This window comes from Halichoeres trimaculatus, unplaced genomic scaffold (genome assembly GCF_033239565.1).
Source record: "Halichoeres trimaculatus isolate MK-OKI-2021-1 unplaced genomic scaffold, fHalTri1.1 fHalTri1_scaffold_20, whole genome shotgun sequence".
NCBI classification, from domain to species: Eukaryota; Metazoa; Chordata; class Actinopteri; order Labriformes; family Labridae; genus Halichoeres; species Halichoeres trimaculatus.
Window position 1 is genome coordinate 9204077 of NW_027437198.1, and position 13789 is coordinate 9217865.

General features: G+C 43.5%; 1 protein-coding gene across 1 annotated transcript in view; it reads left to right on the plus strand.

Moving 5' to 3' along the window:
• Nucleotides 1-13789, plus strand: part of igf2bp1 (insulin-like growth factor 2 mRNA binding protein 1) — a 55496-nt gene extending 41707 nt beyond the window's left edge. Inside the window, exons 4-15 of the mRNA XM_074696955.1 lie at nt 116-167; nt 315-378; nt 1588-1881; nt 1990-2124; nt 2317-2439; nt 3719-3854; nt 3970-4077; nt 4184-4300; nt 4409-4483; nt 4614-4745; nt 4929-5042; nt 7152-13789. Coding sequence (XP_074553056.1) covers nt 116-167; nt 315-378; nt 1588-1881; nt 1990-2124; nt 2317-2439; nt 3719-3854; nt 3970-4077; nt 4184-4300; nt 4409-4483; nt 4614-4745; nt 4929-5042; nt 7152-7292 — 1491 coding nt within the window. The 3' untranslated portion in view covers nt 7293-13789. The remainder of the gene's footprint in view (nt 1-115; nt 168-314; nt 379-1587; nt 1882-1989; nt 2125-2316; nt 2440-3718; nt 3855-3969; nt 4078-4183; nt 4301-4408; nt 4484-4613; nt 4746-4928; nt 5043-7151) is intronic.

The window sequence follows — 13789 nt, forward strand, 5'->3', positions numbered from 1 at the left end:
GTAAAAAAAGCAGAACCAGCCTTTAATGTGGAAATCATTTTAGAGGGTGTTTGTTTCAGGCTTTTTGGTCGTTCCCCTCATGAATTAACATCTCTCTGTCTCTTTCCTTCCTCAGGTGTTGGATGGTCTCTTGGCTCAGTGTGGAACTGTAGAGAACTGTGAACAAGGTAAGACATCTTCCATCCTCATTGTCAAATCAGAAAACACTGAAACCTCTTCAGAGGGGTCAGAGTCTTGACAGAGTTGAGTAAAGTCTTCACAGAGGGTCAAACCTCCATGATCTGTGTCTGAATGTTTTTTTCTGATCCTCTCAGTGAACACAGAAAGTGAGACTGCAGTGGTGAACGTCACATATGGATCCAGGGAGCACGCCAGACAGTAAGTTCACACATCCAGGATTAACATCCTGCTTGATTTGTTTTATTGATAAAGTCACTGTTCAAACAAGAAAATAACAAACTAGGAAAGCATTCAGAGAGCGCAGACCTCCACCAAGCATATTATGATTGTCACCAACACTTTAGTCCTACTTTAATGTTATACTCTCTTTCAGCAGACTGTCTGCTACAATTTGGTGTTAGTTGCAGGTTTGTACGATAATTTGTTTCCTGACAGCATTGAAAATTATGATGACCCAGAACATGTTTCATATTCTGGATCTTAGTATCCAGAATATTGCCAGGATCTGGATAGTACTTTTACATCTGTCAGAAATTATGGTGACCTTGTCTTGTATTGATTTGCAAAGCAATCTGACCATTAATGGTGGAGTTATATACACATATGGTGAAAACGGCCCTATCTCACAATGATAAAGAATCCTTTTAAAAAAGTACTGGATCCAGACGGTGATCCAGATCACCTCCAAAATTTAATCACTTCTTACTTATCCCATTTTGAACATTTCCAGAAAAATTCAACAAGATTCATTTTTTTACTTTTTGACTTATGTTGTTCAAAGACAAACAAACAAACTTTCCAAAAAACATAACCTCCTTGATCTCAAACTCGTGCCAGGGAGAGCCAAGAGGCTGCAACCAAAAACTTTACCAGCCGATTTCACTGGTTACCTTACCTTCAAGCAGAGAGCAGGGACTAATTAGTGAAATCAGCTGGTGGAGTTTTGGGCTCTTGCCCCTCCATGGCAAGAGGTAAAGATCTCTGTCCTTGGTGGAGTTAATAACTAGAAGTCGAGCTTCTCTCTCAGAAATGATAGATCACAGATTGTGTTTTCTACAGTCCATGGGTGATATCTAGTGGTCGTTTAATGAAACTACAACTTAAAATTTGAGCATTGCCTGCAACTCATCTCTTTTTTTAACAGTATTTAAAAGGTTTGCATCTATTCAAAGACTTAATAATCAAAGTGTATCTTGCACCTAATGTTTTATAAGCCTAAACAAATTCCAGCAATTCCCTTAATGGCGTCTATTTGTTTTAGTGTCCAAAGCTGATTGCTTTACCTTCAGAGTGCTCAGTTACCAGAAAAACTAAAAGTCGGACTGAACCAAAGATATTTTAAATCCAGGGCTATGACTTGGTCCTCCATCACGCTGACATGTTTTCCTTTCTGTGTTTACCTCCCAGAGCGATCCAGAAGCTGAATGGCTACCAGTTTGAGAACAATGCCCTGCGAGTCTCCTACATCCCCGATGAGAGCTCAGAGATGGAGGGAGGCCAGCGAGGGCCTGATAACGGCCGGCGCCCTGGGTACGGCTCCCGAGGTGGCCCCCGTGGAGGGTCCCCAAGCTCTGGGATGCCTCCTAAACCTCCACACGCTGACATCCCCCTGAGACTGCTGGTGCCCACGCAGTATGTCGGCGCCATCATCGGGAAGGAGGGCGCCACCATCAGGAACATCACCAAACAGACACAGAGCAAGTGAGTGTGTCACTCTGACACACACAACACACACACACACACAGCTCGACCCAGGAGGTGTGTGATGAAGTCATGAAGACACTCTGATTGTTTCTTTTGCTTCTGCAGGATCGACGTTCATCGTAAGGAGAACGCAGGAGCTGCAGAGAAGCCGATCAGTATCCACTCCACCCCTGAAGGCTGCTCCGCTGCCTGCCGCATGATCCTGGAGATCATGCACCAGGAGGCCAAAGACACCAAGACGTAGGTTCAACAATCAGTTTTGTTTTGTTTTAAAAAACTGAAGCCTTTATTAGTGTTATAGCCCTGAAGCCAAAAGGTTTAGAGCTCCCCCTGCTGGCAGGAAGAATTCTGATGGACCTAGTCACTGAAACACAACAGACGCATGTTGAAACACTTTTCACCAAACAGTAACTGTTTTTGTTTTCACGTCAGTGCTGATGAAGTCCCTCTGAAGATTCTGGCTCACAACAACTTTGTGGGACGCCTGATCGGGAAGGAGGGACGCAACCTGAAGAAAGTCGAACAGGACACAGACACCAAGATCACTATCTCACCGTAAGAGACACACACACACAGAAACATGATTGACATTTAGCTGCATTTCTACACTGCAAATATCTCAAATATTATCAAGTGTTTTTGTCTTATATTCAGTTTTAGACTTAATATGAGCCACATTCACCTGTCTACTCCAGAAAAGTGTCTTATTTCAAGTAGGGATGGGCGAGTACTGATACCAGGTATTGGTATCAGGCCGATACAAACCTCTTTTTCAAGGTATCGTACTCGTGAAGGCTGCAGATACCAGCAGCAGATACTCTAGGCAAGAAAATCTTACATCAGGCAAGTCCTCCTCACCATTAGATGCTGCTAAATGCTGCGGTTTAACACCGCGGCAAATCTGCGTCAGGTCCTGTTCAGGCAACATGAATGAACCGGGGAGAGTTAACTGTTAAACTGTTTTACTTTGAACTTCAGCTCACTTTAAAAAAATACTTGAACTCTGACGGTTGTTAGTTTTATTGCGCACTTTGATTTTTTTTTTTTTAATTCTAAACCCAGAGTTGTTTGTATTTTATTTGGACTTAATGGCAGAGAGACTGTGCTGGCTTTGATCAAAATGATCTGTCACTACTAATTAAAATTTTATGTATCAAAAGTACTCGTTATCTGTGAGTATTCAAGAGGGAGTAGTTGTACTGGTATCAGTCTGGATAAAAAGTGGTATTGAACATCCTTAATTTCAAGTTATCTAAAGACAAAAATGAGATCTTGACTGCCTGTAACAAGTAAATAAATCTGCAAGTGGAGTCAGAAAAATTTGCTTGTATTAAGACATAATTCTAATTTTGACAAGCACATTTCAAGGAAGTTAAAATAAGACTTTTTCAGATGAAAAGGGCTGATATTAAGTCTTAAAAGACATTTTTTTCTAAAAACAAGAAAAAAAACTAGATAAGATTTCAGGGTTTTTTTGCAGTGTACTTCTGATTTGAACGGTTAGTTTGTTTGTTTGTGGTGTTTTGAATAGCTAGGTCAGATGTGACACGATATCTGTGTAAACAACAGCAGCACAAACACATTTGAAGACTTAAGCAGGGATAGATCTGCAACACCCAGAATGAAAATTAATGATTTTATCAACAAGGTTTTGCTGACTTATTAAAACCACCTCTGTCTTTGGATTAAGGCCTTTCTCTGCAGGGACTCTTTCTGTAATGGTGAATTAAGAGAAAACCAAGAACTCTTCGAGGACAGGCTGACGATTGATTGATAGATTGAAGAACTGGTTTTCTTTGTGCACGTGTAACCTCTCAACCTCTGTGCTGTGCAGTCTGCAGGACCTGACGCTGTACAACCCAGAGAGAACCATCACCGTTAAAGGAATCATCGAGGCGTGCTGTTTGGCCGAGGTCGAGGTGATGAAGAAGATCAGAGAGGCCTACGACAATGACATCGCCGCCATGAGCGTGAGTCAGATGAAGTCCTTGTGTTTGAAACAGAGAAGTGGAGACAGATGAGGTCTCTGTTTGTATAAAAGATGAGATTGATCCTGACTCGTCCTCCTCGTCCTCTTCTCTGCAGCAACAGACTCACCTGATCCCTGGGTTAAACCTGGGATCCCTCGGCCTGTTCTCGCCCTCTTCCAACATGCCTCCACCTCCACCTGGAAACCCTTGTGGCCCATATGGGGTGAGAATCTCCTTTGTTTTTCATTCTTTTCAACTGATCACTACTTTCTCCTTCTGATCTATTAGTCTCGTAGAAATGACCATAGTTTACTGTTTGGTGTGTTCAGCCTCCAGAGCAGGAGACGGTCCATGTTTACATCCCAGCTCAGTCGGTGGGGGCCATCATCGGAAAGAAAGGACAACACATCAAACAGCTGAGCCGCTTCGCTGGGGCCTCCATCAAGGTGTGTTTGAGAGGAAAATCATTTTGTACCACACAAATCCACTAAAATATCTTCCAAGTATCCTCTGACTGAAGGTTTTCTACATGATGCTTGTTTGTTCTCCTGCAGATCGCCCCCGCTGAGAGTCCAGACAGCACCATGAGGATGGTGATCGTGACCGGACCCCCCGAGGCTCAGTTTAAGGTAACGCATGAACATTCAAAGCATTGATTTCTTCCTTGCTTTGATAAATTCAAACAAGATGATGCAAACAGTAAAAGGTCTACTTTCAGAGGGTTTAAACTTTGTTTTCCTTTTTACCTCCCTCCTGCAGGCTCAAGGCAGAATCTATGGCAAGCTGAAGGAGGAGAACTTCTTTGGGCCCAAGGAGGAGGTCAAACTGGAGACTCACATCAAGATGGCTGCTGCTGCTGCAGGAAGAGTCATCGGCAAGGGCGGCAAGACGGTGAGCATAAATAGACCCATATGTGTATCTAACACAGCAACAAAGAGACGGACACTCCTCTTATTTTGACATGTATCAAAAACCAGTGAACAGATCATTTTGTGTCAGGCTCTTTGGTCTGCAGCCTGCACTCTTCTTCCTGAAGTAACCAGAACGTGTGTGTGCGTGTGTGTGTGTGCGCAGGTGAACGAACTGCAGAACCTGACGGCAGCTGAGGTGGTCGTCCCACGAGAACAGACACCCGATGAGAACGATCAGGTCATCGTCAAGATCAACGGACATTTCTACGCCAGCCAGGTGGGTTAAACTTTAAAATGATGGTAGTACTAACAAGCAGTCACTTAACCTTGCAAAGCATGCTGGGATACAACAACTAGGACCAGGTTTCAGGGACAGAGTAAATAAACCCTGTGGAGGGCTGTTGCGATTCAAGACTCTTCACCACAGACGGGCACTTGAGTTTGTGACTGTTACTCAAGTCGCGCACACAGAGACTTAAGACTTGACTTGAACTCTTGCTCAAAAGACTTCAGACTCGACTCGTGGTTTGGGACTCGTGAACAATCATGGAGTTTTCTTTTTTGGCTTATTAGGATTGAGGACACTGCGACAAGCTTAATGTGAATCCTTCCTTTTTTTCATTATAACCATGGTAACCAGGCAGCAGACTGCTGCCTGTTGCTGCTGTACCATTTGTCATTACATTTGGTTATAAAAACTTCCAACAGGATGGCACCAACAAAAGGAGTACATTTTCTATATTTGTCTTTTTTATGGTCCCACTGAGCCTGCACAATAGGGGACAAGATCTTCTGTAACTATGTTTATGTTGGGAGAATACAGTTTCCTTTAAAGGAAAGCATATCTTGTGTTTTTTCTTCATATTGCACTGAATTGACCTGTTTAAAGTGATCATATAACAAACAACCAATCAGCACTGATAATGATATGCTAATAGATAGGAGTGATAATAATACAGTGAATGCTTTGAATGCTTTTCATAAATATAGCTGTTAAGTATTCTTAGTAGACTGGATAGCAGCTGATGACATATTTTTTACGGACTTGAGACTTGACTTAGACTTGTGACGTAAGACGTGGAACTTGATTTGACAAGACAGCCAAGACAAGTCGTCACACTTTTTGGGACCCCTCCGTATGGGTGCCAGACTGAACCTATTTGCTCTCGGAAGGTGGAGCAACACACTGCAGACCATTGATTGGTCAAAAGAGTCATCACTTACCCCGACAGCGGCTGTATTTCTCCTCATGGCACACAGACTTCTATGAAACAAAGCTTGATTGCACTCTGTACCAAAGAGCTACATGCCAATCACAGAGAGGACGAGATGTTGTCTTCCAACTTTGCTCTTTGTTTACTGTGTCGCGTTTTTCTTCTTTGTTGGATTTATTAGCGAGTAAACTGTGTGCGCTGCTACGCCGTCACACTACTGTTTAACAGCTGCGGCTTTCGGCATCCGGCTTACACACTGCCTACCACAAGAGGTCACAGTTTTGCTGTGGAAACGCGAACGGGATCAGGCTTAACTGTACCAAACCGTGCCAAACCGTGCCAAACCGTACTGAACTGAACTGGACTGCTTGGTGGAAACGCGGCTATAGACTTAAAGAGACCGAATGTGGATTGACTCATTTTTGCAGCCAGCCTCAAGTGGACATTTGAGGAATTGCAGTTTTTTTGCACTGTTGCAAGAACTTAGTTTTTCAGTACAGGAGGCTTGGCTGCAGAAGGAGTCCCTGGAGGTCCCAGTTGGCACCAGTCCATGGGTCAATTGGTGCTGGGCTGCACATAAAAAATACTCAACTTAAATTATTTCAGTTTGATCTGAAGGATGTTCTATTTTAAAAACTGACCAGATTCTCTCTGTCATACCCGTCTATGACTCAGTCTTGACACCAAATCCCCAAGCTAGCAAAATGGACAAAAAACAAACATATTTGGAAAGTTTCTTTAGGCAGGGTAGAAGAGCCAGTGAGGAGACAGAAGAAGAGCCAGTTCATGAAAATATTATCTGACCTTAAACTGGTTCATGGCAGAAAAAAGGTCTAGGACCACTACTTTAGCAGGCAGCTCAGGTTTCATCATGAGGCCTCGTTTCCACATGTCAGGCCCCAGTTTCCTGCTCTGTCCACTGTCCTGTCTCCTTCTTAGTGAGAGGTCCAAAAATAGAACAAAACACCCTGGAGTCCCAGTTGTGTCTGTTTGGTGGATTTAAAGTAAACCGTCATTGTAGTTTGGGTTTCATATCTCTTATCTGTCTTTCCTCCTCAGCACCTGCCTGCTCTGTTTTTAGTTTTTGGTGCTGCTTGTTTGAAAGCTTTATTTTTAGCCACAGATCCTCCCTCTTTAAACAAAATCTTTCTCTTCTGCTCTTTGTCCTCCAGTTGGCTCAGAGGAAGATCCGGGACATCCTGACCCAGGTCAAGCAACCACAGAAAGGCGGGATGGGCATGAGCCCTGGCTCTAATCCCGGAGGCTTCACAGAGATGGGACTCAGTCAGGAAAACCAGCCTCGGAGGAAGTGAGGGTCCCCGTACCCTCTTCACATGCTGAGGGGCATGACGGACAGACACACAGACAGACACATGCGCGGACGGATAGACCAACGGACGGATACAGGAGAGCGACACACGGACCCAGCGGTAGACAGGGAGAGAAATTAAAGAGGGAGGGAGTACGCCCGATAGCCAGAGAGAGACGGAGAGATTGGAGATTAGAGAGAAACAGAGGAGAAGATAAAATCAAAAAGATGAAATGAATAAAAAAAGAGATAAAAAGAGAACAGACACCAGATGCCAGGCCAGAAGAAAGACTGATTGAGGATGGAGGGATGGAGGAAAGGAGGGATGGAGAGAGGGAGGGGTGGAGTCCTCCTGGTGTGAGTTGGTCAGGTGTGAGGGAAGGAGTCTGTTCACACCTAACACACCAGCAGGGCCCGTTTGTTCCTCTGTCGCCCCCTACAGACCTCTCCAGCCATCTGCACTCAGTCCTATATTTTAAGGGTGGTTTTTTAAACATAGAGATATATGTATAGAAATGTTTTATTCAGAGCTATTATTGATAGAAATGCAGTGAGGTGGAGCCGGGAGAGGGAGCAGGGAAACTGCTGCAGCGGCTCAGGAGGGAAAGGTCACGGGTCAGGCTCTAGCCCCGCCCACCCCTGACCCTCCTGGCCAATGAAAGTCTTGCAGAGGGGCCGCAGATGTTAACACTGCTCTTTAAAGACTCCTCCGAGTAGCGGAGCGGTTAGAAAAAGAAAAAAAGGAGAAAATATGAGGTTGTAAATATATAATCTTCATGTAAATGTTAAGAAATGCTGTGTCTGACCGCCTTGCCTTTTTTATGAAGGGGTCTTCTGTTTATCTCCCAGTCCCTTGTCTATGACACGTAGCATAATGTAGCCTACAAAGAGGCGGGGGCTGGGGAGGCACTGAGCTACCCCTCCACGTTTAGCCGTGTGGTGGCAGACACAGCAAGAGACAGTAAGGAGCGCGAGGTCGCAGCTGGTCCTGCAGTTCTATTGCAGTGGCTTAGCTAACACGAGTGAAACCTTTATAAAACTACAACTTTATAAAACTGCCGGCAGCTATGCTAGCTGGCAAGCGACCCGCACCTTAAATGGCATATTTTATATATATTATATATATATGATATGTGAGTTAGCCCGGCCCCTCGGGTGAATGTATTGAAGGCAGCGAGTCAGGTGTGAGGTTTTGCTACACCTGTATGAATGAGTCCTGCAATGACAGACGGACAAGGTGTGTCTAAGACTTTCTGTTCATTGCCTTCTCTCAGTGCCGGACACTCGAGGCCAGTCTCCTCAGAGGAGCTGAGGTCAAAGAGACCCTCCGTGCATCCAGGTCATCTTTGCTCCAGTGGACAAACATGGCCGCTGATGCTGGCGTTAGTAAGAAGGTCATCTGACTGGCCTCGTTCGAGCGTGAGAACCAAAAAAAGCAAAGTCTTCCAAAGCTCCTTGCCTTGAGCTCAGCGAAGGTAAAATCAGACTGAAGGGGAGTGGCTTCCTCGTTCTCTCTCCCAATCTGCCAAAGGCCTGTGGGCGGAGCCTCCAGACCCCGCCTGCGTATGATAATGAGGGGCGGGGTCTTTGCCTGGACGCTCGCCAAGATTAGAACAGATTAGAGAAGTAATGAAAAGGAAAAAACCTACCTCAGGGTAAAGTTACCTCAGTATTCCTAACTTTTTTTTGCTTGCTGGTGTTTTATATGAGAAGAAAAAAGAAAAGAAGAGCTGATAGTCCTGAATATTTTTTATTTTTTTAAAGAAAAAGTATTTTTTTTTAGGTATTGTCTTGTTGCTTTGGTGATTTTTTTCTGTTTTTTTTTCTTTCTTTTCTTTCTTTTTTTCTTTAAATTTTGGTGTGTTGATGGTTGAATGAGCTCAGGATGACGAGTAGACGTAAAGTGCTGGTCCGGAGAGGAAATGGGTGGAGTTCCATTTTGCCTTGTGAAGGTGGACATGCTCTGTCTTCCTGACGTGTGATTGGAGCAGCCATTGTTTATTGGCCAATGGGGGGAGTGAAGTGGAGAGAGGGGGGATTGAAGAGTGCACGGTGATGAACATGTAGCATGGTGGGGCACTTTAAACTGAGCCTCTGACTGTGGGTGTGTTATAAAACCCAAAAATGCTGATGCAAAATTGATGCACGCAGATTGAACGCACCCTTCTCTTATAACACATCCATGCTACTCTCCCACCCTGTGCTCTGAGGCCCCTCCCTTTCCTGCCTAACTTGATGACATCATCATTAAGCGCCAAACTCTATAAGAGGGCTTTAAGTGTTCAAGAGGTTAGGGTTCTCAACCACCAAGGACACACGCTACAGTTCCAGCGTGTCTTTCTTTACTCATCTCACCTCAAGGTTGGGAACTCGTCAGATCAGAGTCGTGCTGAACGCAGAAAAGTGTGACCAGAGAGTGCATTCTACCTACACACACACACACACACACACACACACACACACAGACACATACATACACACACCTGAACTAGCTCTGACTACTCTGAATGTGAATATTTATTACCTGTGCACTGACCACGACACCTCAGACGCTCCCTGTTGGCTACATGTGCGCTGGCTGTGTGTGAAGGAGAGTGTGTGTGTGAAGGAGAGTGTGTGTGTGTGTGTTGGTGTGTGTGTTCACTGGTTTTAAATGTTCATTTTTGTCAGGGGATGTGGTTTGGGTGAAACTTAAAAAAAAAAAAGCAGAAAAAAGTAGGACGAGAAGCTATGGCCCTCTGTTTGGGTTCCATCTGACCGAGGAGGGAAGAGTTAAAACCTGTCGAAAAAAAATGGGAGCAAGAAGAAGAGTTTAAAACAACATCAACACATCTGAGTGATAGATTAAACCTGTACATACAATGTTGAAAAGGTGATCACCATACTTTTGTATTTTTGGAGAAAAAAGCTGAAAAATCAAAGTGGGAAAAGCCGTTGAGAGAGGAAAGATTGCTCCAAGTCACTGAAGGTCACTGCCAGATAATCTTTTTAACGTGCGCCGACGTTCCCACCAGCTCACCATCAAACAGGATAAATCTATTCCACGGTGTCTGTGCTTCCATTTTTTGTCCAGAGGTGGAGACTTCACAGCTCAAACAAACCTGTGTCAAGTTTCCATCTTTTTCCAAACCATAGAGCTCAGTTCACAACCACCAAGACATTTAGGATTCATTCTTCAGCCTGCGGATCTGTTAGGATTCATTTCTTTTGTTTGGTTTTTATTGAGTTTTGACAATACAGCAAGCTTTATTTGGACGTGACATCTTGGACGTACTGTTGCACTAATTGATGAAATATGTGGACAACGTCCAGCTGTAAAAAATGACTGAGCCTCCTGTAACACCTGATGCAGTTCTTAATGAAGAAAAGGTGAGGAGTGAAGGGAAGAGGAGGAGGAGGAGGAAGGAGGAAGGAGGGATGTCCTTCCACTAAACACTTTTATTTCTCCTCTATCCTCCGGACTGTGCTCCAGGAGGAGAGGGAGATGATTGATTTTGTTTTATCGTAAAAGAAAAGATCATTTCATTTTTTCGAGCGGGCGGGAACGTCACAGTCCCTCGCCCTCTCTTGCGCTGGTCTCCATCGTGTTCGTTTCGCTCACTTCTGTTCAAGAACTTTCGATTTTCCTACATTAACCACCTTTTTTTTCTTTTCTTTTTTTTCTTTTTTTTTTTTTTTACAATTGATGTTCTGACTCTGAAATAGTTGATTCTGTTTTATTATTAATATTATTATTTTTGAATGCACAAATCTATTAACAAAACAGCTACTAAACACTCACTAACATGTAGCTCAGTACATGACAGTCACTGTGCCAAACACACAGGAGAGGGCTCGAGTTAACACCTGTGACACTCACAGGAAAGCTCTGAAGATATGTTGAGGCGGTGACATCTCAAGCTTCTCGTCTTGTTTTTGTACGTACAGTAGAGACAGTAGAGGCGTTTTCTGCTCGTTGTGTCTCCACACATGATAAAGACAGACACACACACACACACCATTCTGTCTCTTTCTGCAGCTCTGCAGCTGCATGAACGGCCTCCTGACCCGGACAGAAACTCTTTCATACACACATTTGATCTGATGCTCATCAGATGCACATCGTCTGTGCCCCAGACTGAACCCTCTGTCCTGCTTTTATGCAACTTTTGTGATAAATGTGTTTTCACAGCCAGGGCAGAGTCTGTCGGTGTGAGAGCTACACGGTGAAAAGAAAAAGTTTCCACAAACTTAAATTTATGCATTAAACGTTCATGTTGAAACAACTCATTTCAAGACTGTTGAAAAGAGCACACGAGTCAGTTTGAGTCTGTTTATCTGCTGAGCGAGGAAAACCTGCACATTTTAAAGGCTTTTTGGTCTTGAAGTCAGATTCACAAACTAATCATGATGTCGTTGTTTTAGCCTTTCAGCTTGTTGTCATTAAATTAAAGTAAGATCCTGTTTTTTCAGAATTCATTGCGCTGTTGTGAGTCGGAAACAAGCCCAGACAGTTCTCTGATTAGGTTTGTGATCAGCTTTTGCTGCTAGCTACTAGTGGACACTTGAGGAACTGCAGGTTCCGCACTAGTTCCACTAATTAAAACCGCAGGTGCTTCTTGGCTATAACACAAACCTGGAACGCAACGTCTAAAAACTACATGAAAAGGCAGCTAATGATCCCCTATTTGTTGTCATTTGCCAAACTACTTGACAATTTGTTCGCCAAAGCCCCCAAAACCGGCCTTTGCTCCAAGTTTGGGTCTCCTCCAACACCTGGGAGTTTGTTAAAGCTAGCTGCTGGACAGTTTCCTAAAAACTTAAAGCTGTGGCTGTGAAACCAAAACAATAAGCTGAAAGGCGCTAAAACATCAACCTGACATTGTACCCAGGTCACAGAAGCAGCAAATGAGGCGTAAACTGACTCGTGTTGTTCTCGTATTTAAAGAATGGAAGGGTTTTCGGGTAAACGTATCCAGCCTGGCTTCTTGTTTGTGGCGGCAAAGCTCATGACGTAGCTCAGTGCTGACAGACGGAGAGACAGACGGACTCACAGCTCTTGTCGTGAACCCCCACGTCTCGACAAATTAGAAATTTAACGAGAAAATCTACGGAGGATGAAACAAACAGACCTCTTGTCACATAACTAGGAACGCTACCTCAAAAGAAAAAGCAAACTCAGCCAGAAGATTGTTTCTTTTATTTCCTTTAACGACAAACAGACAAGAGCAAACAGTCGGTCGGAGAAAAGACGGACACTCGATGTTACTCTCACCGCTCTTTGTTTTTAGTTTCCACTCTTCAACTTTATTTTCAGTTTTTCAAATTTGTACCTCTCGTGCTTAGAGACGGGACTGTAAAAATAAATGAGTAAATAAGAAAAATGACAAAAAGACAAAAAAACTCTGACACATTGTGGCGTGGGCAGCCGGGCGAGGATCCACTGTTGAACTAAAATGACCAGGTGTTGAAATCTGCTCTGAAAACAGCTTCTCTCACATGTTTCGCTGACATCAACTCCTCACTGTGAATCAGAGTCTAACACCGCCGTTTATCATTTCTAGTTACACCTGCGTCTAAAAATTACCCACAATCCTCCAGCTCTGCCCCGCTGCTCCATCTCCCCTCCATGTGGTTTCACCTCCTGAATCAAGGGGCACGACACCTGTAACCATGTAATTGTTTTGTTGATCTACCTCTTGGGAAAAAATAGGTAAATGGTAATTTTTTTTTTTGGAAAAGGACACAAAAATGACAAAAAAAAAAAGTTGCTCGAAAGAAATATAGGTAAATGAATAACTGGGTAGCGGCATCTCCATATACTGTAGTGGATAGTCTATTAAAGGAAAAACTTTTACTTCTTCCAAAGATGATTTTTTTCTTTCTCCATTCTTAGTTTATATTTCAGAAGATTATGAATTTGAATCTTAAAGTGGGAGACAGAAACTTACCACCTGTGTTTAATTTTCTTCTTTAAAAACCCAACATAAATGAGATTTCTTTATCCAATTTGCATTTTTCTTTGTGTTCATTTCATTCAACTTACACTTTGTAACTTCAAAACTCTTCTTCATGTTTGATTTCGGTTGATTATTTTCTCTCTTTTTATGACAGCAGATTGTATCTCTTGTGTTTGGGTGCATTTAGCATTTTCTTTCTCTCTGTGAAAAAGCCTACATGAGTTAGAGCGCCCTGCGAGGACCTTCTTCACTGATCAATGATCTATTTTCACTTCTGATGAGTCGTTTGAAAAGCAAAAGGACCTGTTGTTGTTTTTAGTGACTGTGGAGCTGCGGGTGGGAGGAGGGAGCTCGCTCATCTGACCTGAGCTCAGCAAACAAACCGAGAGATAAAGATATTCTGTTTGCTGAGACAAGGTTCTTCATTCTCCAGATGTGAGGCGTGTTCCTCCTTCCACCAGGTGGCGCTCTTGGTCTTTACAATATATGGACTTTCACCCTCTACCTGCCTGATTCCTTTAGTCCTCATCAACACTTGTTTTAAACTTCTTGTAAACAAAAC